General features: G+C 45.1%; 1 protein-coding gene across 3 annotated transcripts in view; it reads right to left on the bottom strand.

The window, feature by feature from the left end:
- Window positions 1–698: 698 nt before the first annotated feature.
- Window positions 699–27,741, bottom strand: part of LOC147016492 (NEDD4-like E3 ubiquitin-protein ligase WWP1) — an 88,168-nt gene continuing 61,125 nt past the window's right edge. For all 3 annotated transcript variants that reach the window (XM_085845184.1, XM_085845185.1, XM_085845183.1), the window contains exons 16-24: window positions 25,185–25,273; window positions 24,776–24,935; window positions 24,558–24,691; window positions 20,439–20,579; window positions 16,980–17,100; window positions 16,693–16,797; window positions 15,111–15,207; window positions 7,929–8,001; window positions 699–2,825 (exon numbers count right to left, since the gene is read on the bottom strand). In XM_085845184.1, the coding sequence (XP_085701310.1) occupies window positions 2,726–2,825; window positions 7,929–8,001; window positions 15,111–15,207; window positions 16,693–16,797; window positions 16,980–17,100; window positions 20,439–20,579; window positions 24,558–24,691; window positions 24,776–24,935; window positions 25,185–25,273 (1,020 nt within the window). In that variant the 3' untranslated portion in view covers window positions 699–2,725. The remainder of the gene's footprint in view (window positions 2,826–7,928; window positions 8,002–15,110; window positions 15,208–16,692; window positions 16,798–16,979; window positions 17,101–20,438; window positions 20,580–24,557; window positions 24,692–24,775; window positions 24,936–25,184; window positions 25,274–27,741) is intronic.

Genomic DNA, 27,741 nt, shown 5'->3' with positions numbered 1-27,741 from the left:
TTTCCCCCCTCTTTCTGCCGTTTCTTATATTCTGTTGTGTCCTGATCCGTTCAGTGTTCCACCTCTTCCACGAGCCTTGACTTTGTGTTATTCAGTGTTCTTCCACCTTGACTTTGTTTATAAAAAGAAAAAGCTAGTTTGAAACCCCTTTTCGAAATGGAGCTACCCGATCCTGTCTCAGAGTCTCATTGATCTCCAGAATGATTCTGCAGCCCAATATATCTTTGAAGACAAAGTCTGTCAAAACACCCGGTGTGATTTTCTGAATCCATACCCTGTGGTTGTAAGTTTGGCTGTTTATGCCCGGATCATGTTTCCATCGACATGGTTGTGTGAGAACGGATTGTCATCCCTCTTCGTGATGAAATCAAAACTTCGAACAAGACTGCAAATTGATGATGACCTTCAGTGTGTTCTATCGAAAAACTCACCCTCACATCTGGAGCGTGCAACGCTCATTAGTAAATTCATCTCCTCGCCGGTTAGAACCACCACTCGGGTTCCTCTCGATCACGACCACGGCGAGGAAAGGTGCCCAGGTGTGCCGCTCGATCGGCCGCTGGCGTTCCAAATCAAGCTCGGTGCAGGAGGGAATAGGCCCTTAATCCGGCTTGGAGCATCTCGACCGATTGTCCGATGTGATTGCCATAACAATATACTTTTTTATGCTTTGCATTACAAATGGTACAAATGACAAATTTGATTTGATGCATAAACATTTATTATTAATAACACCGATAAAATAGATTTTTCTTTCAAGATTCACATTTGATATAGATTACGTCGACCAAACTAAGACCTGGTTAAAGATAATTTTCTCCTGCGAGTGGTATATGACATTTTTGTTACGTTTCCATTGATATAAAATAGATTTATTTTACAGAAGCCTCAGGTCAAAATGAGCACGGGGGGTTTTTGGGGGGTCTTGTGCAGTCCCTCCAGCTGTTACTCGTTTCCAGCAAAAATGGCATTGAGAAGAGTACCAAAATAAAATATTTTCCACACCTCCACCGATACTACTGCAAAAGCCAGCCTTAATGCCTCAAAATCGATATTACTGTACACGACACACGACAATCCTCTTTGAACCTCCTTTTCTTTCCTCATGCCTTACAGCAATAAATGTATTATAAAAGTACTAGTGCGCTAAATGTGACGTATCCTTCTTCAATGGTGCCAAGAATTCCCAACAGTGGGCTCCACCGTAGGCAACGATCCTGGTGCACAAGTCTTCGTGGAACTGGCTGACTCGGCCTGACATTTGACCATGGCAAGAATTTGTAATTTGTCCAGGGTGCTGACGATAACTCGCCTACTCTTAGCGAAAGACACCGTGGGATCTTTAACGTCCACCAACGACCGGTGTGAAATGTCCGTTCGATGGACGGCGTGCGCGTTAATGCCTCGCCCTGCATGTGAAACACCAGGACGACAGAAATAGTAGCCAAGCCGAGATTAAAACTCAGGCTTAACAGCTCAAAGGCGAGTGCACATATCTCTAGGCTCTCCCGACAGCCTCCAGTGTGACATTCGCTCAACTGCAACACAAGATAATGTACATGACTTCAAACAAAAGTTGCAATCGAACCTCAACGGGCGATTTCGTTTCGACGGAAACAGCATGAAGCATGTTGTTCCTCTTGGGAGATTATACAATGCCAGAAGGAAAAAGAAAAACACCAAAATAATTAATTCAAACTGCTTGGAACTGCCAATACCAGTTTATTCATTTTGTCTCGCCATTGGATGTTCTCCGAAGGGGCATTTTGGTGGCACAACGAAATCGGGCAGCAGAGCCAGCCGGACTTGGTGTAGGGCACTGCAATCGCATTCAAATTGGATGCTAACCATCTCTTAAAAACACATAAGCCCACAGGTCCAGACCTTGAACTCTATCTCAACCAAATCTTCAAAGGGCTATTCATGAAGATCGACAGATGAATTGGAATGCTCGATGCCAAATTCAAAGCACACACAATTCTCTGTAACGGGTCTCTATTTGGTATTTCGTCGAATCAGGATGATAAACATGATATTACTTCATTTTTCTTCTTTTTTTTTTTATAACATATGTACAAAAAGAAAAATCACATTGTGTACATCTCAATCTAAAAACTGTACATCATGCACAATGCATGTTTAAATCCAAGGCGTTAAAGAAAGACAGGAATGCAAAGACGAGCGGTTGAACTGATCCACTTGGATGTGCACACAAAAGGTTGCCGACTGTAACCCGTGTCCTTACTTTACGTGTGTGCGAACATGCTGAGAACCAGCAAACATGTCCATTGCTTTAAAAGCAGGGATACTTCAACAAAAGTTGTAGGAATCGAATCGATGATTTGCAAGGCTAAAATCTCACGTTATCATTTTGTTTTCAGAATCAAACACAGGCCAAGTGCATCTTGCCAAAAGAAAAAGACGAGTATCATTTCAAAAGGATCAACGTACAAGCTGTATTTTGTCGTCAAAGAGAAACGGAATGTTCACACACCTGTTTGTGTAAACATTTTAAAAATCATTAAGGGGTAGGTACAAAGCCAACTGAAACCGGTAAAAAGAAGATTTAGTGCATGCAGTTAAGAACACGACAGGTCCCTGAATAATTGGAAGAAAAATAAATTTGACTGAAAAATGAAGAGCACACAGCCAAGACCTGACTGTAGTTGGAGGCAGGTATAAACTTGAGGAAGTTGGTCGTGAACAAGTTAAAACTATTCCATAATCACTCTTGCCCAAAGCCTTCGGTCTCCTCGATGGCATAAAGCAGCTTCTCTTTAAGCTGCTCAAAGCTCTTGTAAGGAGGCAGATCGAGGCGGTTAAAGCTGGGGGTGAAGAGGAAGAGAGGCACAGGTGTTTCGCTAAACCTGCTCCAAATTCAATGACTTGGGAAATGATAATAAGGGTTGGGTTCATGAATGAGAGTATATGTGGACTGTAATGCATTTTCAGGGGTTGAACAATGACGTGATTACATGCTCATGACGTTGGAAAAACATCAGCACAGACAAATGAATATCATGACAATCAGATCATGTTCAGTGCTCCTGGAGTTTATCAGGAACACTGGTTTTACCACTTACTGGTGTGGTGTATGGGCATAGAGAGCTGAGGGGGCGTGGAGTAGTTGTGATAATAGTCACGTGATTAGGCATGCATATATCTGTACGTGCCCGCGAGAGGCTCTGTGTGGTGCGCATCTGAGTACGCAATAAACCAGAGTTACAACTAAACTCTCGGCTCGTATCTCTCTGCACCTCGGACACCACAATTGGCGACGATGGCTTGGGGCTCATGGCGGAGTGCATGTTTTCGTCGGCAATGACTTTGGGTTGTTGCCGGAGCAATTGGATTGCCAGGCGCACACGGCGCCGGGAAAATCATCGCAGCTGGTGCGGTACGAGTTTGATCACCTGGCAAGGAGCCCAGGGGAGCCCATCGCGAGTTTCGCCGCGCGGGTGAGACATCTCGCCGTCGCCTGCAAATTCATGTCGAGTGAACGGCAGGCCAGGCTCAAAAATAGTTTTATTGCTGGATTGCAAGACTCGGACATGGTTTCGACGATACTACGGCTGGAGTACGAGGACATTACGTTCAATTCAGCAGTCGAAACGGCATCGGCCGTCGAACAGACGCTGAGAGATGTCCAAGCCTTTGCCGGCCAGAGCCTCACAGGTGGTCCAGGGTCCACGTGGCATGGGACAACCCTGATGACCCGGGACAAGACCTGCAACCTGTGCGAGGCCACCCCGACGACCCGGGGTGAGACCTGCAACCTGTGCGAGGTTTTGTACAAGACGTACGCTTTTACGTCCCGGAGCAAGACCTGCGACCTGCACGAGGAAACCCAGACGACCCAGAGCAGGTCCTGCAGCTGATGATGAGCCTGTTTTCAATTGGTCCTATGGTAACAAGACCAATGACAGTGGAGATCGAGGTGAACGAGACACCGATCGTTTTTCAAATTGATACCGGGGCCGCGGTGTCGATCGTGGGTGAATAGACCGCTCATAGACTCAACAGTCTCAACCTTATCAGGTCTACCCTCACGCTGTACACGTACACCAGCGAAGCGATTACGCCACTTGGATTGACAGACGTATCTGTAACCTACCGAGGTCAAAGCGCCGTGCTCTCGCTGTTTGTGGTACGAGGGGAGGGGCCGGCACTCCTGGGCCGAGACTGGCTGACTAGCCTCAGGCTAGACTAGACAGCGCCAGCCATTCACCTTGGGTGACCCGTGCTGAGCCGATTAGAGGATCAGTCGGAGGAGGTTTTTCAAAAGCATCAAGATTTGTTTTGCAACGAGCCTGAACAACTCGAGGACGTGCAGGGAAAGCTTTTGAGGAAGGAGGGAGGGTGCCTCCCTTGGAGCACGTGTGCGAGGTCCTGCTGGGGGCAGGGGTCGCGCGGATGCAGAGTTGGTGTCTGTTCCTTACTTCCTACAACTACGATATACAGTTCCGGAGCAACGGGGGGCATGCCGACTGCGAGGGTCTCTTGCGCTTGCCTTACGCAGAGGCCCGCGGGAAGCATGCCGATTGCGACGGTCCCTCGTGCTTGCCTTGCACGGAGGGTCCGGCGTCGTCTGAATCAGCCGACCAGGTTAATGTGTGTGCACTGAGCCAGGTCCAGGGCGGGCCGGTCACCGCCAGGCAGGTCGCGGTGGAGTCGGCTCATGATACAGTACTCGCCCGTGTCGTTCAGGTGATTCCAACGGGGGATTGGAGCAGAGTACTCGCCCGTGTCGTTCAGGCGATTCCAACGGGGGATTGGAGCAGAGTACTCGCCCGTTTCGTTCAGGCGATTCCAACGGGGGATTGAAGCAGAGTACTCGCCCGTGTCGTTCAGGCAATTTCAACGGGGGATTGGAGCGAGCTGCCTTCGACGGTGGGAGCGGCTCATGATCTGGCGCGCGCTCGTGTCCTGCAGGCGATCATTCAGCACGTGATCGCCTCCAGCGCTGTCTGCATCGCCTCTGCACCTTCGGCCGTTCATTCCGCAACCGAGCTATGGTTGTTCACAATGTTGTTGTGGTGGCCGGGGTTGGGGAGAGACATTGAACGAGTGGTTAAGCATTGCGCTGCTGGGCAGGCAAATGCTGATAAGCCGCGCGTGAGCAGAATGTGTTCGATTGTGATCGGTACGTTCTCTGGGTGGCCGGAGCGTGTGGTTTGGCGGGGTGCTTCGACGGGCATTGCTGTGCAGGGGCTGCGGCCGATCGTTGATAATAAAAGCATACCCGAGAGATTGGGTTCTGGCAATGATCCGCCGTTCCTCACAGATGTGTGTAATGATCTTGTGCATCGCGGCGGTGTTCAACACCTTAAACGGTTTGTTAAAGTGTTGTGCCATCCTGCCACAAATGAGCAGGCAGAATCGTTTGTTAAAGTGTTGTGCCATCCTGCCACAAATGAGCAGGCAGAATCGTTTGTTGAAGTGTTGTGCCATCCTGCCACAAATGAGCAGGCAGAATCGTTTGTTAAATGTTGTGTCATCCTGCCACTAATGAGCAGGCAGGATCGTTTGTTGAGATGGGGAAACATGCTTGGCGTAAAGGGAAGTTTACATCTGCGCCGACAGTGCTTAATGTGTTTTCGTTACCGTGTGGAAATGTGATATGTTCAGCCACCGATGAACCTGCAAAGGTAATGGAGCCAGCAAATCGCCTGGTTCGGATTGATGGCGGGGAGCCGGGGCAGATTCGCTGTTCAGCGTCACCCCCACCCCTGATATCGCGAAGGCCAGATGTGCTGGCGCCCTTGGGGCTAGTGGACTCGGGGCGTTTACCTGATTCAGTCCTGTCCGAGGGAGACGAGCAAGCTTGTCGACCGGGGGCATTTAATGGTGCAGGGGGAGGTTCGCCTGGGGTGTCACCTCGACCTAGCCAGATGGCGTGTCAGCATGGGCCGTCTGGGGGCGCTGTCCGCCCAGGGTGGATCAAGAGACGTGGTACTTGGGGGGATTTTGAATGATTAGTGTCCTTTTTCACCAGTTGCTTTTTGTGTACCAGTGCTAATGCTTTTGCTTTGTGCCATTTTGTCACTAGTTGCTTTTTGTGTCATAGTGTCAATGATTTTTGATTAGTATCATGTTGCCATTTTATAATCATACTTTTCGGAGGGAGGAGTGTGGTGTATGGGCATAGAGAGCTGAGGGGGCATGGAGTAGTTGTGACAATAGTCACGTGATTAGGCATGCATATATCTGTATGCGCCCGCTAGAGGCTCAGAGTGGTGTGCATCCGAGTACGCAATAAACCAGAGTTACAACTACACTCTCGGCTCGTATCTGTCTGCACCTCGGACACCACAACTTGCAGCTTTATTTTTACCACTTTTACAGTTAAGCAGCCATTATATCACACCACACACACACACACACACACTTTTGATTTGATCTACCATACTCTTTACAGAGCGTTGCTGCTGCTGAAGCAATCCCCCTTATAGTGGATGGTTTGCCATTGCCTTCCTAGCATAGTTTGTCCATGCTTTATCCTTTTAAATGATGAACAGCAAGTGAGGAATAAGCACATACCTTTTTATTTTATTTTTAAGTCTTTGGTTTGACTCAACCAAGGTTTCAACGACCAACCTCCCAGACTCAGAGCCACAGAGTCTGGAGATATATATATATATATATATATATGTATATATATATATATATACACACACATATATGTGGAAAAATTACAGGCCAAGACCGGTAATCGAACCCAGTCCTCTGGCAAACCGTACCAGTGCTCTGCCACCTGAGCTATCTGGACAACCCACCGGCTGAACAACGCAATTCTTCCACATATACAAGTGCCACTCTCTTTCCCCCCAATGCTTCTGGGGCACTCGCTGCCAACCATCAGAGCAGCGAGGGCCTGCTGTCGAGAGGGTCTTGCCTCTGTGGGGGGACACATCCTTTCGTGAGCAGGCCCTTGCTGCTCCGATGGTTCGCAGCGAGTGCCCCGGAAACAGTGGGGGGAAAGAGAGTGGCACTTATATAAAAGTGGAAGAATTGCGTTGCTCAGCAAGTGGGTCACCCACCCAGATAGCTCAGATGGCAGAGCACTGGCACGGTTTGCCAGCGGACTGGGTTCAATTCCTGGTCTGCGCCTGTAATTTTCCACACATGTTTATAATGTGGGTTATTTTTCTGTTCATTTCTAATGATATATATATATATATATATATATATATATATATATATATATATATATATATAATATATATAATATATTAGTGTAAAAGCCCATCATTGGTTGGAATTATTTTGTTCAAAATATTCAAGGAGACCAAAAGATATGAGGTTTCGTAGCACGAAGTGTAATTTTAAAACATTACACGTACAAAAGTGATCATATTTTCTTTATCTTCTGGGACATTTCGACAGTCCAACCTCGTGAGTGTGCCAAAGTACGAAGCCTTGGCCTAGCGTCAGGTGTGCTTCTATCTTCCTTATTTATTAGACATCCTACGGACGTAAATGAACACTCGTTTTACTCTGTGCGTGTCACACCTCACATGCAGCGAATTTCACCACCCTGCACCTTGTATTTATTGTTAGTTTAAAAAAAAATATGTTTCTGTACACCGCCCTGGAGGGTCAGTTTGCAAGTCACCATCTGCAATTTCAATAGAAGAGACGTAAGTACTCTTTTATGGAAAATGTCTTGAGGTTTTTTTTATCCTGAAAAAAATAGACCGTAGTGAACAGTCTTTTGAAAAGATTGACCTTTAAAACTCTTCTTAAATTGTCCTTATGAAGGGGAACAGACAAATTCACAATACACAAACACACAAATACACTGTGTTTTATATCGGTAGACAACACCAAAAAATAAGTTTGGGGGGGGGGGCAGATCCATTCACTTCTCAGAGTGGTCAAAGTATAATCTCAAAAACAAGGAAACATATTTTTGTTGCACAACTTACCATGTGTGGCTACGTGGTAGCCAAGTCTCTTTCCCCACTTTCTCAATGCAAAATTTTTGAGGGCCATTACTTCCTGCAGACAACACAAGTATAGCTATTACAGAGGGAAACAAAATTCAGAAGAATGACTAATTCATGCAAAATATTGTTCAGTTTATCTCGTACATCATGGTAATAAAATGCTCTTGAAAATTAAAGAAAAACAAGAGCGAGAATTGCTTTGCAATACGTTCCCCACCGGTCCCAATGAATGTTCGAGAGATATAAGTTAATTTACGTTTAACGGATGCTCAAGCCGATACTGAAACCAAAATGAAGAAGAACAAACTCTCTCACCAGCCATGTTTGGGTCTATTTGGCCGAATAAAAGGAAAAACGATTTTCATTTCCTGATATATTTTGTAGACTAGAAACCAATAAAGACAACTAGGATAACAAACTGGAGATAAAAATTAGTTTGCTTTTAATGCACGCTCGAGCCGATACCGGAACCAAAATGAAGAAGAAGAAACTAACCCACGGTATTTCATTCATTTCTAGGCTTTTGCCTGTTTCATATTAAAAAATAACCCCATGTACATACATGAAGCAAAAATATGCATTTAAGGCTTATGTGCAAATATAATACATCGTGCTTATATACCTGGAATCATTCTAATTGTACTGGGTCGTGGACTAACGAACACCAAGGCCTAAGACCTGAGGCCTGCCAATTTGTGCTGCTTCATGCAATGGCAGCACATTATTTTATTGGGGTTGAGTCAGGCCAGCTGTCCAGCCAATGGGTGTAAAGCAGAGCGGGGAGTCAGGGCAGCTGAACACTGACCCATGTATAATATGTGATATTTTCTATCTTAAAAAGGCCATAACTCTGTGAAAAATTGACGAAATGTCCTGAAACTAACTTTTTCTGTACCTTATCATAATAAAGTCATGTACCAAGTTTCATTTGAACATGGAAAGGGTGTGGGATAAAAGTCAGAGAAACCACAGATGGGACGTACAGATGAACAGACGCACCGCAAACCTGTAGTCCCCTCCAGTAAAACTGGGAGGGGACTAATACAATATCTCATTAAATGAAAAGTTATCTAATTAACTTAGAACTGAAAACTCCTTCGCAGTTGTGCCGACACAATAAGCTATCAAAATATGAATTACCAAACATCACGACTCCAATGGGGAATTGAGAAATATTGGCATTTTAAGCCTCGGCCTTGGACAGATGTTTTTGCTTTCGAAAGTCAGGGAGCTCGGCGGTTCGATTCTGACTCTGGCCGAGTCATACCAAAGGCTTTTAAAATGTTCAGTATTGTTTCCTCACTTGACACTCAGTATTTAAAGAATAGAACACAGAGAAACCTCATCGGTTGGTATCCATGATGAGGAAATTTCTCCTTCATTAGTGAGTGCAGAGAGAGAAGACATCATAACAATGGCATCGGTATGTCGCCGGTACCCAGAGTGTCTGGGGAAGTTACGTCACTCTGTCCGAGCTGTGTTTTTGTTAATGTCGTATATGTGTCGATATATTTCCACAAAGTCTACTAGTGAGTGAGTGTGTGTGTGTGTGTGTGTGTGTGTGTGTGTGTGTGTGTGTGTGTGTGTGTGTGTGTGTGTGTGTGTGTGTGTGTGTGTGTGTGTGTGTGTGTGTGTGTGTGAGTGTGTGTGTGTGTGTGTGTGTGTGTGTGTGTGTGTGTGTGTGTGTGTGAGATGTCGCTCCTTCATGAGCCTCAGATGTTGCAAAAACAAACAAACATAAAAGCAGTTGGGTTCACAAATATGGACTGCAATGCAGGTTTTGTTGCATGATAAAACTAGAGAGTTCAAAAAACACATTACACCACACGATGTTCAAGTGTGTAATTATATTGAATAAAATAATGATTTTAAACTAAGGTTGTATTTTAAAAATTCCGGAAGTTTACCGCCGTTGTGCAATGTCTTATACACCTACTTATTTAACATGTCCGAGTACTGCAAAACTGGAAGTTTTTGGAAGCGGTAGCAAAGTGATTTGAGTTGTACATGAGAGAGGAGAGAAGAGAGAGAGGAGAGAGGAGAGAGATCAGATTTTTTGACCTTAAGTTATGGTCTGCAAAATGATTTTTAAAGGGCACATGACCTTTGACCTGTCCAATCTCGAATTGAATCAGTTCATCTTTGTATCACAGTCCATAGTTATGCCGAATATGGTTGAAATCTCTTGAATGGTTCAAAAGTTATCATGGCAACGAAAATCTGCATCTTTCAGCTAAAGGTCACATGATCTTTGACCCCAAAATCTTAGCGTTCATCTTAGCATCATAATATATGCTTGTACGAAGTTTGGTCAAAACCTCTTCCGCGGTTCACAAGTTATCGCAGAAACAAAATCATCATGCACGGACGGACAACCCGCAAATATAATACCTTCGGCAGTGGAGGCATCAAACACGAGAGTAAAATGGTTAAAATTATATGCCATAAAGGATCACAAAGCACTGAAGTTTCAGGCTCTACCATTCCGCGGAGCAAAAATTCTCTGACGAAGGGTAAAGCGCGAAACGTCAGTGCTTTGTGATCCATCACGGCAGATAAAATTAACCATTTTCCTCTCGAGCTTTTACTCAAAGATGACACAACCTCAGGCCATCTCCCATCCATTATCTTGATCTTTTCTACCCTCAATAGCACTCCCCAAGCACACCCCTTCCTTTCCAGGTTTTTGTGTTTTCTCCCCATCACCTTCCTCCAACTCCTTTTCGTTTTGTGTAACCTTGCTGGTTTCATCCCTGGTTTTCCCTTCTTCTTGATGTGTTTGAGTTTACATCCCAGTTTGACCCCAAGTCCTCTTCCTCCTCCCATTGCTCTTATTCTTCCCCATTCCCATTCTTTCTCCAAGTGTCCTTCTATGGTGTCCCTCCACTCTGCTATTGGTGTATTTTCCCCCTTTCCACTATGTTATTTTGGTTCTCGTCCATTCTGTTTTGTGGCTCTTTCACGAGTCTTGACTTATCCAAGAATGTATATATATATATATATATATATATATATATATATATATATATATATATATATATATATATATATATATATATATATATATATATATATTGTATGGGTTTGGTTCCCTTGGCCAATTGGTGAGATGTGGGCCGTGGGAGAGGTGGTGGGCTAAAATTCCACCTGCCTTTATAATTACACAATTTGGGTCATCTGATAAAGCTCGGGTTATTTTGACTTTAGTAAGGCCTAGGTCACATTTGCCACGGCGGCCGTGGGGTCTCCAAAATCTGCGGCCACCAGCAATTATACGGCGGCCGCAGTATTTTCACGGTCACACAATGTAGCAGTCACATATGTTTTTATTTTTCGGGTAGCCGCACGGCGTATTTATAAAATGTGGAGACCGAAAACATGGGTGTGCCGTACGGTCTTTGATTTGATGTCGCACGGTGACCTTAGGGCGTCGCTGCGGCGGCCATAGAATTTTCAAGGCAGATGCAAGGTGCCCGCAGCGGGCCCTAAGGCGAACGTGCGGCCAGACGGACGGTAACGAGTGGGTATATATACCAGTTCTTTTTTTACTGAAATAAAAATATACCAGTATATATAACTGAATATACTATAACTATAATACACCGTGGTGCCCCCAGATTCCGAACGACCCATTGTTTGAACAAATTGGAATCCGAACAATTTTTGAGAAAATTTTGCCCTAAAAATCTAATACATTTTTTAAAAAACCGAACACAACGTAGCATTCATGTTTGTTCACGTGTCTCCCCCACCTGTTCGACCCGCATCTTCGCGCTTTGTTCATTCAGTAAGTCGGTGGAAGTCCTCGTGAAAGCATCTCTTGTGTGTCGATCGATACTTTAGGCTTCAGTCACATTTGAACTACGGCGAGGATACGGTGGCCGTACGCCCTCTGAATTGACAGAAACGAGCGGTGGCCGCAGAGAAACTGAGGTGGCCTCAGGGTGGCCCTACGTCATATGGCTATATTTTACAGGTCGTAAGGTCGCCGTGGAATTATAACGTGGAGTTATAACTTTTTTCATTTCTACGTTCGCCGTAGAAATTCGACAAGCCGAAACAAAAGAACTGGTAAAAAAAAAAATTAACCCATTCGTTACCGTCCGTCTGGCCGCACGTTCGGCTTAGGGTCCCCTGCGGTCCCCCTGCGGTCGCCTTGCGTCTGCCTTCAAAATTCTATGGCCGCCGCAGGAACGCCCTAAGGTCACCGTGCGACATCAAATCAAAGACCGTACGGCACACCCAAGTTTTCGGTCTCCACAACTTATAAATACGCCGTGCTGTTACCCGAAAAATAACAAGGACAAATGTGTCCAAGAGCAGCGTCCAAAACCTAAAGGTTTTGTCGGCTTAAAAAAAAAAAACTTAAAATTTTATTTTTAAAAAACAGCAACAACAACTTCCGATATTTCGTCAAGTGTCTTCATTAACCCAATAGCGAAACCCGTCATGATGTATTTACGTTATATAGAATGTATTTACGAAATTACAATACGATAAATGGAATAATCTTTAAATAGTAACGTCAACTTTTCGAAACTTTAAAGCAAATGTCTGAATATACTTAAAAGTTCATGATAGACGCTCTCTAAAGGCACCGTCTATGTGAGGGGGTGTACATGTGCTCAGTATTTAAGGCGATCCGGATCTTGTCTATACAAGAGATTAAGGTTTTGGAAGAAGAAGAAGAACAAGAAGAAGAAGAAGAACAAGAACAAGAAGAAGAACAAGAACAAGAAGAAGAACAAGAACAAGAAGAAGAACAAGAACAAGAAGAAGAACAAGAACAAGAAGAAGAACAAGAACAAGAACAAGAACAAGAACAAGAACAAGAAGAAGAACAAGAAGAAGAACAAGAAGAAGAACAAGAAGAAGAACAAGAACAAGAAGAAGAACAAGAACAAGAACAAGAACAAGAACAAGAACAAGAACAAGAACAAGAACAAGAACAAGAACAAGAACAAGAACAAGAACAAGAACAAGATCAAGAACAAGAACAGGAACAAGAACAAGAACAAGAAGAAGAACAAGAAGAAGAACAAGAAGAAGAACAAGAAGAAGAACAAGAAGAAGAACAAGAAGAAGAACAAGAACAACAACAAGAACAACAACAAGAACAACAACAAGAACAACAACAAGAACAACAACAAGAACAACAACAAGAACAACAAGAACAACAAGAAGAAGAACAACAAGAACAACAAGAACAACAACAAGAAGAACAACAAGAACAACAAGAACAACAACAAGAAGAACAACAAGAACAACAAGAACAACAACAAGAACAACAAGAACAACAACAACAACAACGCCAAGCTCTCGATCAGCATTCGCTACGCGAGACGCTGCTAAAAACATATGTGACTGCTACATTGTGTGACCGTGGAAATACTGCGGCCACTTTATAATTGCTAGTGCCCGTACATTTTGTAGACCCTCCGTAGACCCTCCGGCCGCCGAGCCAAATGTGACTTCGGCCTTACCTCGTGTTTTCACCTTCATTTGTGATGTTTGTTTTAATCATCTTGTGTTTTAATTAATAACAAAAAAAGCAATCCGATCACGTGGTGTGATGGACTGCCGGCAAGGATTGAATTTCACAGCAAAACCAGTTGTAATTTGGAATATCCATGATTATGTCAGCCCGATGCGTTTGATGAAAGCGATTGTGGTTCTGCGGGAATCATGCTTGATGAGGTGTCCTGGGGCAGCGCTCGCAGAGTGCGCGAGCGATCGGAACCCAGGCTGGAGCACGAGCCTGTGTGGACCTTTGGATGTGGCGATTGTACCAGTTTACATAGAATACACCGCCACCGAAGGTCATTTACTCATCTTATTTTACCTTAAACATGGGGAATTTCAGTTTAAAGTGTCTTGAAAGTGGGTTTTCTTTGGGTCCACGAATGGATTAATTCACTCCACTATTTCTTGTTGGGAAAATATTTTTGGAATCCGAACTTTTTGCGATCTGAACAGCCTCCTGGCACGAATTAAATTGGGATTCTGGGGGCACCACGGTATAGGCAAACACCTATACTCCGATCTCTAGCGGTAGCGCGCGGTGGACGCACGGTCGACGCAGACTGCCACGGAGGCCTACGTAGGGGAACCGTGCGTCGACCCTGCGTTGCCCGCAGCTAGTCACACAGATCACAAGGCCACTGTACGGCGACCGTGGAAATAGTGCGGCCGCCGTAATTTTTTGGGGGTTGGGAAATTCATTTTTCATTGAGAAGAGCTTACGGCAGCCGCACGAATAACGCAAGCCCACCGTACGCCCTACGTACGGTCGACATGGAACACATCTACGTCATAGCTTGGCTTGTCGAATTGCTACGGCCAACGTAGAAATGAAAAATAGTTATAACTCCGCGCTATAATTCCATGGCGACCCCTACGGCATGTAAAAGATAGCCATACGGCGTAGGGCCTCCCTGAGGCCACCTCAGTTTCTCTGCGGCCGCCGCACGTTTCTGTCAATTCAGAGGGCGTTCAGCTGCCATATCCTCGCCGTAGAGCAAATGTGACCTAGGCCTAAAACATCAAGAAGATTGTCGTGTAAAGTTGCAGCAAAAATCAACTTGATGAGTGGAACGCGGCAATGATGGGCCGAATGGCATCCTCATCTCCTTGTTTAAGGTTGCACAGGAGTATGCGACTACTCCTTACACTCAGTGTAGTCGCAAAGAGACTGTGGACCCTTTTTCTATCATTTTACATTCTGCATACAGAAAATAAATATTTCAATACAAGCGGTTTGATTCCCAACAGAGAATCACCTTCCAAGGCCGAAGCACAGAGGTGCCAGCCAGGCTCTGCCCCTCTACCAGCCAAAGGGGATGATGATGGCTGATCAGGCCAAAACGCTGTTATTTCAGGTTTAAACACCAATTTGACGAATAATCGAAAGCTTTTGTTGTGACGATGACCTTCCGCATTTAGAAATAAAATGGTCCAGCAAATTATTGGGAAATTGGACAAGTATTTGGAAACGTATGGAACAAACAAAGAGTAGTGTACACATGTATAGCAGAGATGGGTATTGAGTACACAGAGAAAGAAAGGGAAAGTGGCAGAGACAAAGTTTAGCAATAATCCAGCAGACTGAGATCTTGGACAAATCATGAAGCAGGATAGAGAGGGACAGAGAGAAGTACTTACCAATGAGCTCTGCAAAGCCTCCGACTGGCAGTCGGCACGTTCCAGTGACAAACTGCAGTAACCGCAGCCTCTTTTCGTTGTCCATCTCTTTCACAACCTGAACATATAGCATGACAGGACACAAAATCAGGTAGAGAATAAACGATGGATTGGATATAGTCTTCAAGGCTGATAGGAGGTGTGAGGTCAAGACAAAGGGGTTTAAAGAGGAATTTTGGAGTGACAAGGTGATAATGGAGGAGAAACGTGAGAAAGGAAATGGCACAATGAATAAAAGGATAAATAAAGCAAAGGTGAACGAGTCTGTGCAAGACAATTAAATGGCGAGCAATTTGGATGCAAGTGCTCCTGAAACAATAAACCGACCTGCAAAGCATGTTGCATGCAGGCATGTGCTTGGTGAGCTATATTCTGAATAAAGACATCAGCGGAACGTGCTACCCATCGAGTTGTATTGAACTCCTAATCCATCCATCCATTGGGACCGTACTCTGTGCAGAGCGTCGGTGTTGCCGAAGCAGTCCCCGTGGCTATTGGGCACAATCCTGGACGGGTCACCACTCCGACACAGGATACCAGCAAGCTGATACTCATTTTGCCGACCTTGGAATGATGACAGGCAGAGTCCACCCCACCTGGTATTACTTCAACATCTGAACAGGATTTGAACTCAGGATCCTTGGATCCCAAGCCCACCACCCTAACCATAAAGCCAACACCAGGCATAAACTCCGAATGAAAAGCTTAAAATAGTGAACTAGAGTCTATAAAACACTTTACCCCACGCTGTAGTGAGAAACGAGGACATGGGCGGGGTCTACAAGCGGAAAATTTGATTGGTCGAGATGATGTAAAATGCCGTAAGATTTTTATCCAAGTGCTGCTAAACGGAAGGGTTTTGAAAGTGTCAAAAAAGGTGATTTGTGTTGTACAGTGTTCTATTATATAATTCAATTGAAATAAAATATAGATTTTTAAAGGTTGTGGAAAATAAATTGCAGAAGTTTCCCGCCATTGATGCATTGTCTTTTACACCACCTTATTTAACACGTTAAATTAGTTCTTCGTGCCTGTTGTTCGTGTCCTCCACGATGGCTTTAAAAACAGCAAGTTTCCTGTTTGGAATGATTTTCAGTTTTGTTTGACTGCCAGACAGGCAGACAGAGTAAAATATATCGCTCCTCTTTGCGCACATGCGATCGGGACAAATTCGGAGACTAAGTACTGCTGAACTAAAGGTTCGTTTTCCGATTCGTGTTCAAAATATAACATTCAACTTTAATTAATTTGTTCCTGGATCATAAACTGACGTTTGTCGACAGAAGGATATACAGACAGACAGAAGTGAACCAATTGTTTAACCCCGCTTTTCGCTTCGTGTGCACGGGGTAAAATAAAACGTGCTATACAACGGCAAAGTTGCATGGCGAGCAAGCCCTCTTGCTCGACCGACATAATCATGGCTTTAAGACTTTGAATGAATTGCCTGTCGATAATAATTTGCACCCTCAATGATCAGTTGTCTTATCCTGGATCAATGATGAAAACAAAGCACATGTACCAATGGACACAATAAACTGACCTGCCAGAACCAAGCTATTTGCTTGCTGTTCCTGTTATAATGCCTAAATATGGTGTTTCGTTGCCAATCACCAAGGTCCATTTCCTGCATTCCACACAGCATCACCTGTTGCATAGATGGGGTGGGGGTGGGGGGGGATTAGACAATGCATCTCACAGTGGTGACAACTTCACTCTTTTCAACACTTCTTCCCAGTTGTACTCCCCAGATGCACTGCCCATGAAAAAAAACAAAAAAACAATCATTTTCCTTCCGTGTTTAGAATGAATCTGCATTCATACTCTTACCTCCAGTTCGCGCTCATCAAAATACTGCAGCCACTGCAGAGGAACAACCTCACCGAATCCATCCAGGAAAGATTTTGTCTGGTCTTTCACTCCTCTTGAAAACCGCCATTCGGTCATCAACCTTGTTTCATCGGGAGTTGGGAATGTGTCGGCAAGATAAAGAAACGAAGTCGGTGAGAAGTGAAAGCAAAGATTTTCTTTATTTTAATGAAAGTGTCAGTTACAGGCCGGAGAAATTCTTGCATACTCGACCCCGGGACATTTTACTCGACCAGTGTCAAATTGCATTAAAATTTAGGTACTTAATGTTCTTTGATATGTCGGTCATGCCTGGTGTTGGCATAATGGTTAGGGCGGTGGGCTTGGGATCCAAGGATCCTGAGTTCAAATCCCCCTCGATTGTTGAATTAATACCAGGTGGGGTAGACTCTGCCCGTCGTCCTTCCGAGGATGGCAAAATGAGTGTCAGCATGCTGGTATCCTGTGTCGGAGTGGCGACCTGTCCAGGATTGTGCCTACCAGCCAAGGAGACTGCTTAAGCAGCACCGACGCTCTGCACAGAGTATGGTCCCAATGGATGGATGGATGGATAGGTAGGTCGAGTGCTGCCAGGATAGCCCAGAGGTATGCACACTCGCCTCTGAACCGTTTCGCCTGGGTTCGAATCTTCACCTGGTTTCTAATCTTGAAACGGTCACCCTGGTGTTTTGCAAGTAAGGTGAGGCATCAATGTGTGTGCAGTCCCTGAAATGGACGTTAAACCGGATCTCCCGTCCGTTGGAATTAGTTGGTGCGTGTTAAAGATCCCATGGTGTCCTTCGCAAAAATTTGTCGAGTTATTGCCGGCATTGTGAAGAAATTACAAATTCCTGCTTGGACTGCGGGTAGCAAATGATCTGGGTTTTTTTTGGAGGTTCCTTGACACCAGGTGACAGCATGATTGCCGTCTGGGGCAGCAGGTTCTGCGCTGAAATTAATTGACCAGGTCGTTTGCATGTTTCATGTGAACAGCCTTCTTACACGAAAAAACGTCACCCATCTCCCTATTTTCTGTCTGATCCTCTCTATTTATTTATCAACTTTCAATGAGACAAAGAACAGGGGTCTGGTCATCTACTTGGAAATATGTCCTTCAATGCTGGCAAGTCCTCTATCCTCACTTTGTCCCTTCATAAAGAGTGCCGAGTAATCCCCTTGATCTATTTCTGTCATCAACCTTTTCTCACAAGTCAAGTGCAGCTTCTGGAGCTCCTCGGCCTTAGCATCAACCACACCCTATCCTGAATGGATCATATCTCCAAACTATCCTCTTTGGTGGGGTACTGCCTTGGAATACTGTCAAGTCTTTTCTGGGTGGTTTTCCACTGTGCCGGGTGTCCATTGTAAATGTCCCACTGTGCCCATCCTCCAGTATCACTTTGTCAATTCCTTTCCGGATGCCTTTTCACTCAACAAACACAAGGTATTAAATTGCACATGCTCCATAAAAGATGGTGCCCCACTCGGGGCTGGTGCTGCTGCATCGCAAGAAATGTCAGGTTCTGGGGACAATGAAAATAGAGATCACATGATGCAATGGGGGCAATCTTGAAGCGTGTCACACAGGAGAAGGATCTCCTGTTATAATGCCTAAATATGGGGGTGGCAATAAATACAGGGTGGTGGGGGGAGGAGGTGAACAGATAAACCCCACCCCATCCATCCATTGGGACCATACTCTGTGCAGAGCGTTGGGGCTGCCTAAGCAGTCTTCTTGGCTATTGGGCACAATCCTGGACGGGTCACCACTCTGATACAGGATACCAGCAAGCTGGTCCTCATTTTTGCTGACCTCAGAAGGATGACAGGCCGAGTTAACCCCACCTGGTATTAATTCAACAGCTGAGTGGGATTTTTAACTCGGGACCATAGGATGCCAAGCCCACCACCCTAACCATTAAGCCAACACCAGGCATATACTTTGCACCCCCTCACTGAATGAATTTAAGCTGTTAAACTGTTGGATTGAAATGACATGGTGAAGATGTAATACAGGTTTTATGGGCCGAATGACCTCCTCCTGTGTCCAAGTTTCTTGTACATCCTTCGGAATGACATTAAGCTGGGTGTCTTGTCTGCTAGCATTCGCTGATGCAAGTTAAAGATCGCATATTATATACAAGGAGAAGAAAATACAAGGAGCATGAACAAAGGGCAAGGCCATTTGGCCCATTATTCCTGTGCTACATCAACACCACATTAAATGTGGTGTTTAGAATGTGGGATCCACGCTGTGTGTTCAGATGTGGGATCTGAATGTGGGATCCACGCTGTGTCTTCTATTCCCCATATTCCCCGTCCCGTCCCTCTCCCTTCCACAGATCTCCTAATGTCTCTGTTCCCCACTGTTTTGTCCTTCCCACTCCCTCCCCTCTTGTCTCATGCCCCCCCTTGATGTGCGTTGTGGTTAGCTCTCATACGAGGCTCGACAAGGTATACAAAAAAAAAAAAAAAACTTGCCCTTTCAAAAAAGCAAACAATTTTGTGATGAGTATTTTGGCCAAATTACAAATTCCTCTCTTAACGGCCACGACACCCTGCGACATCGCGATGGCCTAACATTGGCTCCAAATCATGGAACCATTCACAACTTGTGAATGCACCGGATGCTCTGTTGGAATACGAGATGTGGGATGAAGTTTGGGGCAAGGATGAATGATGCCGATGAAGGAAAGTTACCAAAACCCTGTTTTTTTATATCAACACCACAAGGGAAGAGTCAAGGCCAAAAAACAAGAAGGGCCCTGTGGGTGGAAAATAAAAGAAAGAAGATGGGGAAAATAGAATCAGGATGGGGGTGCCAAAGACGATTGGCTCAAAGTGAAATATGAGGGACTTCAACGAACTTTGCAGACTTTGCAGAGGAGCATTCCAGGTGGCACTAACGGTGCAAACTAGTGGTCCCGGAATCCCGTGCTCGGTGTGGCTCCAGTCGCGAACTTGCAGAGAAGGGGACCCGAGAATTTGCACCAGTTGAGGCAGCCCCCAGGGTGCTACACCCGGGTTAGGGCATCGAGCTTTCTGACGGAAAGCCTGTGGGAACATCGACTCCAAGGATATGTATCCTCGAGCATGCACCGCAGGACCAGAAACGCAAACCCTAAGCCGGAAGGAACCCACAAAAACCCACAAGCCCCACATCTGGCAGCCGACCTCAAGAGCTTGCAACAGATCCAATGTTCTGATAAAAGCTCCTAAGGGACAGGTGGTGGTACCGTCCGGAGCAGCTACGGACAGCCTACCACCTGCTTATGAAAATTTACTTTTCAAAATACAGTTTCAGCTGTCTTTTAACAACACATTACACACACACACACACACACACACACACACACACACACACACACACACACACACACACACACACACACACACACACACACACACACACACACACACACCTTAGTCTTTCTTCCTTACCCAATATACTCATCCTTATTTTCTTCTGTAACCAAGATCTCAGCACCATCAGACTTTAATTCATGAGACGTCACCTTCCCCAGCACTTCCATGTCAACAGCAAAGTACATCTCCAACTCGCATTCCTCGATGTTGTTGTCCCTGCATCACCATGGATTACAAGCACAATGCGGCCAATTCAAAGTACACACATAAATGGTGTCTATGAAGGTCGACTGCTCGGAACATGAACAAATTTAAAAGGAAATGTACAGCCATAAGTCAAGACAAGATTGTATTCCAACCTCTCAGGTCACATGTTGCTTCTTCACTGAAATCAAAATTACATTTGGGATCTGAATGTGGGATCCACACTGTGTGTTCAGATGTGGGATGTGAATGTGGGATCCACACTGTGTGTTCAGATGTGGGATGTGAATGTGGGATCCACACTGTGTGTTCAGATGTGGGATATGAATGTGGGATCCATGCTGTGTGTTCAGATGTGGGATCTGAATGTGGGATTAGAATGTGTGATCCCCGGTGTGTGTTCAGATGTGGGATCTGAATGTGGGATGTGAATGTGGGATCCACGCTGTGTGTTCAGATGTGGGATCTGAATGTGGGATTAGAATGTGTGATCCCCGGTGTGTGTTCAGATGTGGGATCTGAATGTGGGATTAGAATGTGGGATCCACGCTGTGTGTTCAGATGTGGGATGTGAATGTGGGATCCACGCTGTGTGTTCAGATGTGGGATCTGAATGTGGGATTAGAATGTGTGATCCCCGGTGTGTGTTCAGATGTGGGATCTGAATGTGGGATCCACGTTGTGTGTTCAGATGTGGGATCTGAATGTGGGATCCTTGCTTTGTGTTCAGATGTGGGATCTGAATGTGGGATTAGAATGTGTGATCCCCGGTGTGTGTTCAGATGTGGGATCTGAATGTGTGATCCCCGGTGTGTGTTCAGATGTGGGATCTGAATGTGGGATCTGAATGTGGGATCCTTGCTTTGTGTTCAGATATGGGATCTGAATGGGGGATTAGAATGTTGGATCCTCGCTTTGTATTCAGATGTGGGATCTGAATGGGGGATTAGAATGTGGGATCCTCACTTTGTGTTCAGATGTGGGATCTGAATGTGGGATCCATGCTGTGTGTTCAGATATGGGATCTGAATGGGGGATTAGAATGTTGGATCCTCGCTTTGTATTCAGATGTGGGATCTGAATGGGGGATTAGAATGTGGGATCCTCACTTTGTGTTCAGATGTGGGATCTGAATGTGGGATCCATGCTGTGTGTTCAGATGTAGGATCTGAATGTGGGATTGGAATGTGGGATCCATGCTGTGTGTTCAGATGTGGGATCTGAATGTGGGATCTGAATGTGGGATTTGAATGTGGGATTTGAATGTGGGATTTGAATGTGGGATCCTTGCTGTGTGTTCAGATGTAGGATCTGAATGTGGGATTGGAATGTGGGATCCATGCTGTGTGTTCAGATATGGGATGCAAATGTGGGATCCATGCTGTGTGTTCAGATGTGGGATGTGAATGTGGGATCCACGCTGTGTGTTCAGATGTGGGATGTGAATGTGGGATCCATGCTGTGTGTTCAGATATGGGATGCAAATGTGGGATCCACGCTGTGTGTTCAGATGTGGGATGCAAATGTGGGATCCACGCTGTGTGTTCAGATGTGGGATGTGAATGTGGGATCCACGCTGTGTGTTCAGATGTGGGATCTGAATGTGGGATTAGAATGTGTGATCCCCGGTGTGTGTTCAGATGTGGGATCTGAATGTGGGATTAGAATGTGTGATCCCCGGTGCGTGTTCAGATATGGGATCTGAATGTGGGATTAGAATGTGTGATCCCCGGTGTGTGTTCAGATGTGGGATCCTTGCTTTGTGTTCAGATGTGGGATCTGAATGTGGGATTAGAATGTGGGATCCATGCTGTGTGTTCAGATATGGGATCTGAATGGGGGATTAGAATGTGGGATCCTCGCTTTGTATTCAGATGTGGGATCTGAATGGGGGATTAGAATGTGGGATCCTCACTTTGTGTTCAGATGTGGGATCTGAATGTGGGATCCATGCTGTGTGTTCAGATGTAGGATCTGAATGTGGGATTGGAATGTGGGATCCATGCTGTGTGTTCAGATGTGGGATCTGAATGTGGGATCTGAATGTGGGATTTGAATGTGGGATTTGAATGTGGGATTTGAATGTGGGATCCTTGCTGTGTGTTCAGATGTAGGATCTGAATGTGGGATTGGAATGTGGGATCCATGCTGTGTGTTCAGATATGGGATGCAAATGTGGGATCCATGCTGTGTGTTCAGATGTGGGATGTGAATGTGGGATCCACGCTGTGTGTTCAGATGTGGGATGTGAATGTGGGATCCATGCTGTGTGTTCAGATATGGGATGCAAATGTGGGATCCACGCTGTGTGTTCAGATGTGGGATGCAAATGTGGGATCCACGCTGTGTGTTCAGATGTGGGATGTGAATGTGGGATCCACGCTGTGTGTTCAGATGTGGGATCTGAATGTGGGATTAGAATGTGTGATCCCCGGTGTGTGTTCAGATGTGGGATCTGAATGTGGGATTAGAATGTGTGATCCCCGGTGCGTGTTCAGATATGGGATCTGAATGTGGGATTAGAATGTGTGATCCCCGGTGTGTGTTCAGATGTGGGATCCTTGCTTTGTGTTCAGATGTGGGATCTGAATGTGGGATTAGAATGTGGGATCCATGCTGTGTGTTCAGATATGGGATCTGAATGGGGGATTAGAATGTGGGATCCTCGCTTTGTATTCAGATGTGGGATCTGAATGGGGGATTAGAATGTGGGATCCTCACTTTGTGTTCAGATGTGGGATCTGAATGTGGGATCCATGCTGTGTGTTCAGATGTAGGATCTGAATGTGGGATTGGAATGTGGGATCCATGCTGTGTGTTCAGATATGGGATCCATGCTGTGTGTTCAGATGTAGGATCTGAATGTGGGATTGGAATGTGGGATCCATGCTGTGTGTTCAGATGTGGGATCTGAATGTGGGATCCACGCTTTGTGTTCAGATGTGGGATTAGAATGTGGGATCCACGCTACGTGTTCAGATGTGGGATTAGAATGTGGGATCCACGCTATGTGTTCAGATGTGGGATCTGAATGTGGGATCCACGCTACGTGTTCAGATGTGGGATTAGAATGTGGGATCCACGCTACGTGTTCAGATGTGGGATCCATGCTGTGTGTTCAGATGTGGGATTAGAATGTGGGATTAGAATGTGGGATCCACGCTATGTGTTCAGATGTGGGATTTGAATGTGGGATTTGAATGTGGGATCCTTGTTCTGTGTTCAGATAAGGGATGTGAATGTAGGATTAGAATGTGGGATCCATGCTGTGTGTTCAGATGTGGGATGTGAATGTGGGATTTTAATGTGGGATCCTTGCTCTGTGTTCAGATATGGGATGTGAATGTAGGATTAGTATGTGGGATCTACGCTGTGTGTTCAGATGTGGGATGTGAATGTGGGATTTTAATGTGGGATCCACGCTATGTGTTCAGATGTGGGATTTGAATGTGGGATCTGAATGTGGGATTAGAATGCGGGATCCTTGTTCTGTGTTCAGATAAAGGATGTGAATGTAGGATTAGAATGTGGGATCCATGCTGTGTGTTCAGATGTGGGATGTCAATGTGGGATTTGAATGTGGGATCCTTGTTCTGTGTTCAGATATGGGATGTGAATGTAGGATTAGTATGTGGGATCTACGCTGTGTGTTCAGATGTGGGATGTGAATGTGGGATTTGAATGTGGGATCCACGCTATGTGTTCAGATGTGGGATTTGAATGTGGGATTAGAATGTGGGATCCTCGCTATGTGTTCAGATGTGGGATTTGAATGTGGGATTAGAATGTGGGATCCTCGCTATGTGTACAGATGGGAATGGCAAGCAGGTTAATCTTGAAGTCATCAAGGTTCATGTGACATTTCAAATCGTGAAACGGAAAGAAATCCTGATAAATGTCTAATTTTAGCCAAACAATCAGACTCGACGTGTGCTATAACAGTTTTCCTGACACACAATTGCAAGGTGTAAGGTGGCCTGGAAGACCAACCGGATCCAGATGAGAGAGTTGTAGAACTCAGTATCGATGGACTCCAAATCCTTAAGGGTGAGCTTCTTTCCAAGCATGAGCTTGTAAAAGGGCAGTGAAAACCCCGTGTCGATGAACTTCCCATGATATAAGGCCTGGCCAAGGAGAAGGGAGGTTAGGAAGGTTGTAAAACGTTGAAGCGTTGTACAACAAGAACACAAACGTACTGCACAACCAACCATGGCAATGAAGCGGCCGATGAATCGAAAGTATGCAAGGTGATCCGGGTTTATGTACGAGGCTGGGTTAATCTGCAGGCAGTAGTTGTTCTTGCCAGCATACTCAAACAGGCAGTACATAGGATTGAGGACTTCATGGGACAGCAGAAAGAACCATTCCCTAAAAAAAATATATATATATATATATATATATATATATATATATTCACGATAGACACATGGAAAGAAAGGAATGCAGGAGAGAACTACAGAGCATCACAAAAAAAACATCCGCTTGTTACTCAAACTAAACCTGATGAAAACAACAGCGAACAAAATAAATTGTACATTTTATTACTCGGTGTTCTCCATTTTTCTCATAATGTACGGGCTAAAAAATAATCAAAACACCGATGTTGGGAGTAAGTACCTAGCTGGGCCTCCGTAGTCCAGACCCTCCTCTCCTCGGAAAATGACGTACAGGCGTCGACGTAGCTCATAGGGCTTCATGTTCATAATCTGCGAGCGAGCCGGGGCATAGGAGAATTGCAATGCTATTATGTGGCAGAACGAGATGCTCGTGACAACGTAGATAGATGGGGGGGATGGGGGGGGAAATCTAAAACAAACAAACAAACAAATAATTGGGCAGACCAAAAAATTGCAACATATCGAGAACAAATGCTGCAAAAGTAAAGTAAAAGTCACAAGTGATTTAAGGTATTTTGTTGTCGTTATTGCATGATCTCAATTATGTATTGATGACCTCAACGACCCTCATTACTCAGATGAGGTTAATAGGATGGCTTGGAGGTAGTTTCCTCCCCTCCGAACTGTTGATTCTGGGCATGATTACCATCCCAGCTATAACTGTCACCTTGGTGCTTAGCAAGCAGAGGGTTGAATCAAATTGTGCACCGTCCATCGGAGGGGAAATTAAGCTGGGTGTCCTGTCTGCTAGCATTCGCTGGTCAACTTTATAGATCCCACAGTGCCTTTCGAAAAGAATAGGCCATTGCATTCAGGTACGAGTAACCTTGCCAAATTCAAAAAATTCTCTCCCGATCGATTGTTGGCCATGGAGCATGGTACTGCATCAGTCGCCCAGCTGTGCAAGCCGGTCCATTACTGCAGAAGCAGTTCATTGATAAGGGTTACGCTGGGTGGTTGCCGTTGCCTTCGCAGCAGAAGTAAGGCCAGGAATTTGGAACTTGTTCAGGGTGCCGGCGATAGCTCGCAGACTCAGACAGTGGGATCTTTCCCGTCCACCGACGAATGCCATCACATTGGAAGCCCAGTTTAACGTCCGTCCGAGTGGACGGCGCACACGTTGATGAATCGCCCTTCCTGTGAAACGCCAGAATGACAGTATATAGCCGCGTCTGGATTCCAGGCTAGAGGGCTTAGAGGAGAGTGTAAATACCCCTAAGCTATCTTGTCAGCCCTGCAGTGTTATACAGTCTGTTATTAAACCGTTTTGGCATATAAAAGTTCTAAACCTAAATGTCGTTGGAATAAAATAAAATAAAATAAGAGGCTAAAACCCCACACGTCGAGCAACACGATAGAGTGGAGACTTCCTTGCCTGCTCGCAACGTCTTGCAGAAGTGAAATATCCGATGAGAAATTTATTTTGAAACACACCTTTGGTCAAGAGATACACCGTAATTCCTCCTTGCTGGTCTGTGGTGTTCGTGGTCTCTGGTCCCCGGTGAAAGTACAGAGTATCACGAGTAGTGTTCTCATATTCCTGGTGCTTTCAGTGACTTTGGTAAATAAATTGGTTGTCGATGGAAACTTTAAGATCACCAAAATCTTTCAATGCCAAGACTGATTGCCGTTACTTGGACGAAGGGTCCCTTATTTGTTGTTTTGAAGGAAAACCTCAACAGAGTATTTCTACTTCCTCCAACTGCAATTTTACAAGCACAATCAAACATGTAACAATGGGTGGTATAACCATGATTTCGTGTCATGAATGCAAAAAAAAAAATTCCCATTCATTACACTTTTCAAGGTGGGAAACGTGCTTGTTGGGGCGAACTTCTTTCCGGCCATTTTCAGAGCAGCCTCAGCAACAGCGAGAGAGTGGTAATTCACTTGGACAGACTGGCAGGGACTGCAAGCTGGAATCTCACTTCAGGACTGGTCTCCTACCTCCGCCACACCTGATATTAACTCAGCCTGGGAATTCTTTCACAGAAACCTCCTCTCTCTTATACACACACACACACACACACACACACACACACACACACACACACACACACACACACACACACACACACACACACACACACACACACACACACACACACACACACACACACACACACACACACACACACACACACACACACACACACACACACACACACACACACTTAGCCATTCTTCATCTTCAGGTATCACACTCATCCTCTTACTCAAGGTACCCTGAATCCTGCAGTGAGACAGTTTCCTTGAAACAACTTGTCTTCTCTTCCTGGAACACAATTCAGATTGAAGGCAACCTGAGATCATTCCACAAAGCCCGCAACAAGTGTGTGTCCACCCTCAGGAGACAAAAAAAAATAAATAAATAATAAAAAAAAAACCATCGGGCAGACCCTCACACTCAACTTTTGAACTTCTCTCCTTACTCAAAGACCTGGTGGCACCTTGTTAAGTCTGTCTCTGGACCCTCCATCTTTTCCCTCACTTGAAATGGCACCAACAACTACCGTGCTCGTGAGAAGGCAGAATGCCTCAATTTTCTGTTTGCTTCCAAATCTTGTATGCCCAAGGTCTCTGTCTCTGTCTGTAACCACCCAACTCAGTCACACCAACTGTTCCTGGACTCTGTGTCGTTCTTACATGAGAAGGTGGATATGTTTCTGGTAACCCTCGACCCAGATGGCATCAGCACGTGTGAACATAAAACTTGCTCTTGCTCATCCTCTTTCTTCGCTGTTCACCCTATAATTTTCCACAAGTCATCTTCCCTT

The sequence above is a fragment of the Eptatretus burgeri genome, chromosome 11 (genome assembly GCF_056783735.1).
Source record: "Eptatretus burgeri isolate ZD-2024b chromosome 11, Ebu_testis_v1, whole genome shotgun sequence".
NCBI lineage: Eukaryota > Metazoa > Chordata > Myxini > Myxiniformes > Myxinidae > Eptatretus > Eptatretus burgeri.
Note: the sequence above shows the minus strand (reverse complement) of the source record. Positions and strands in the feature narration are given on the sequence as shown.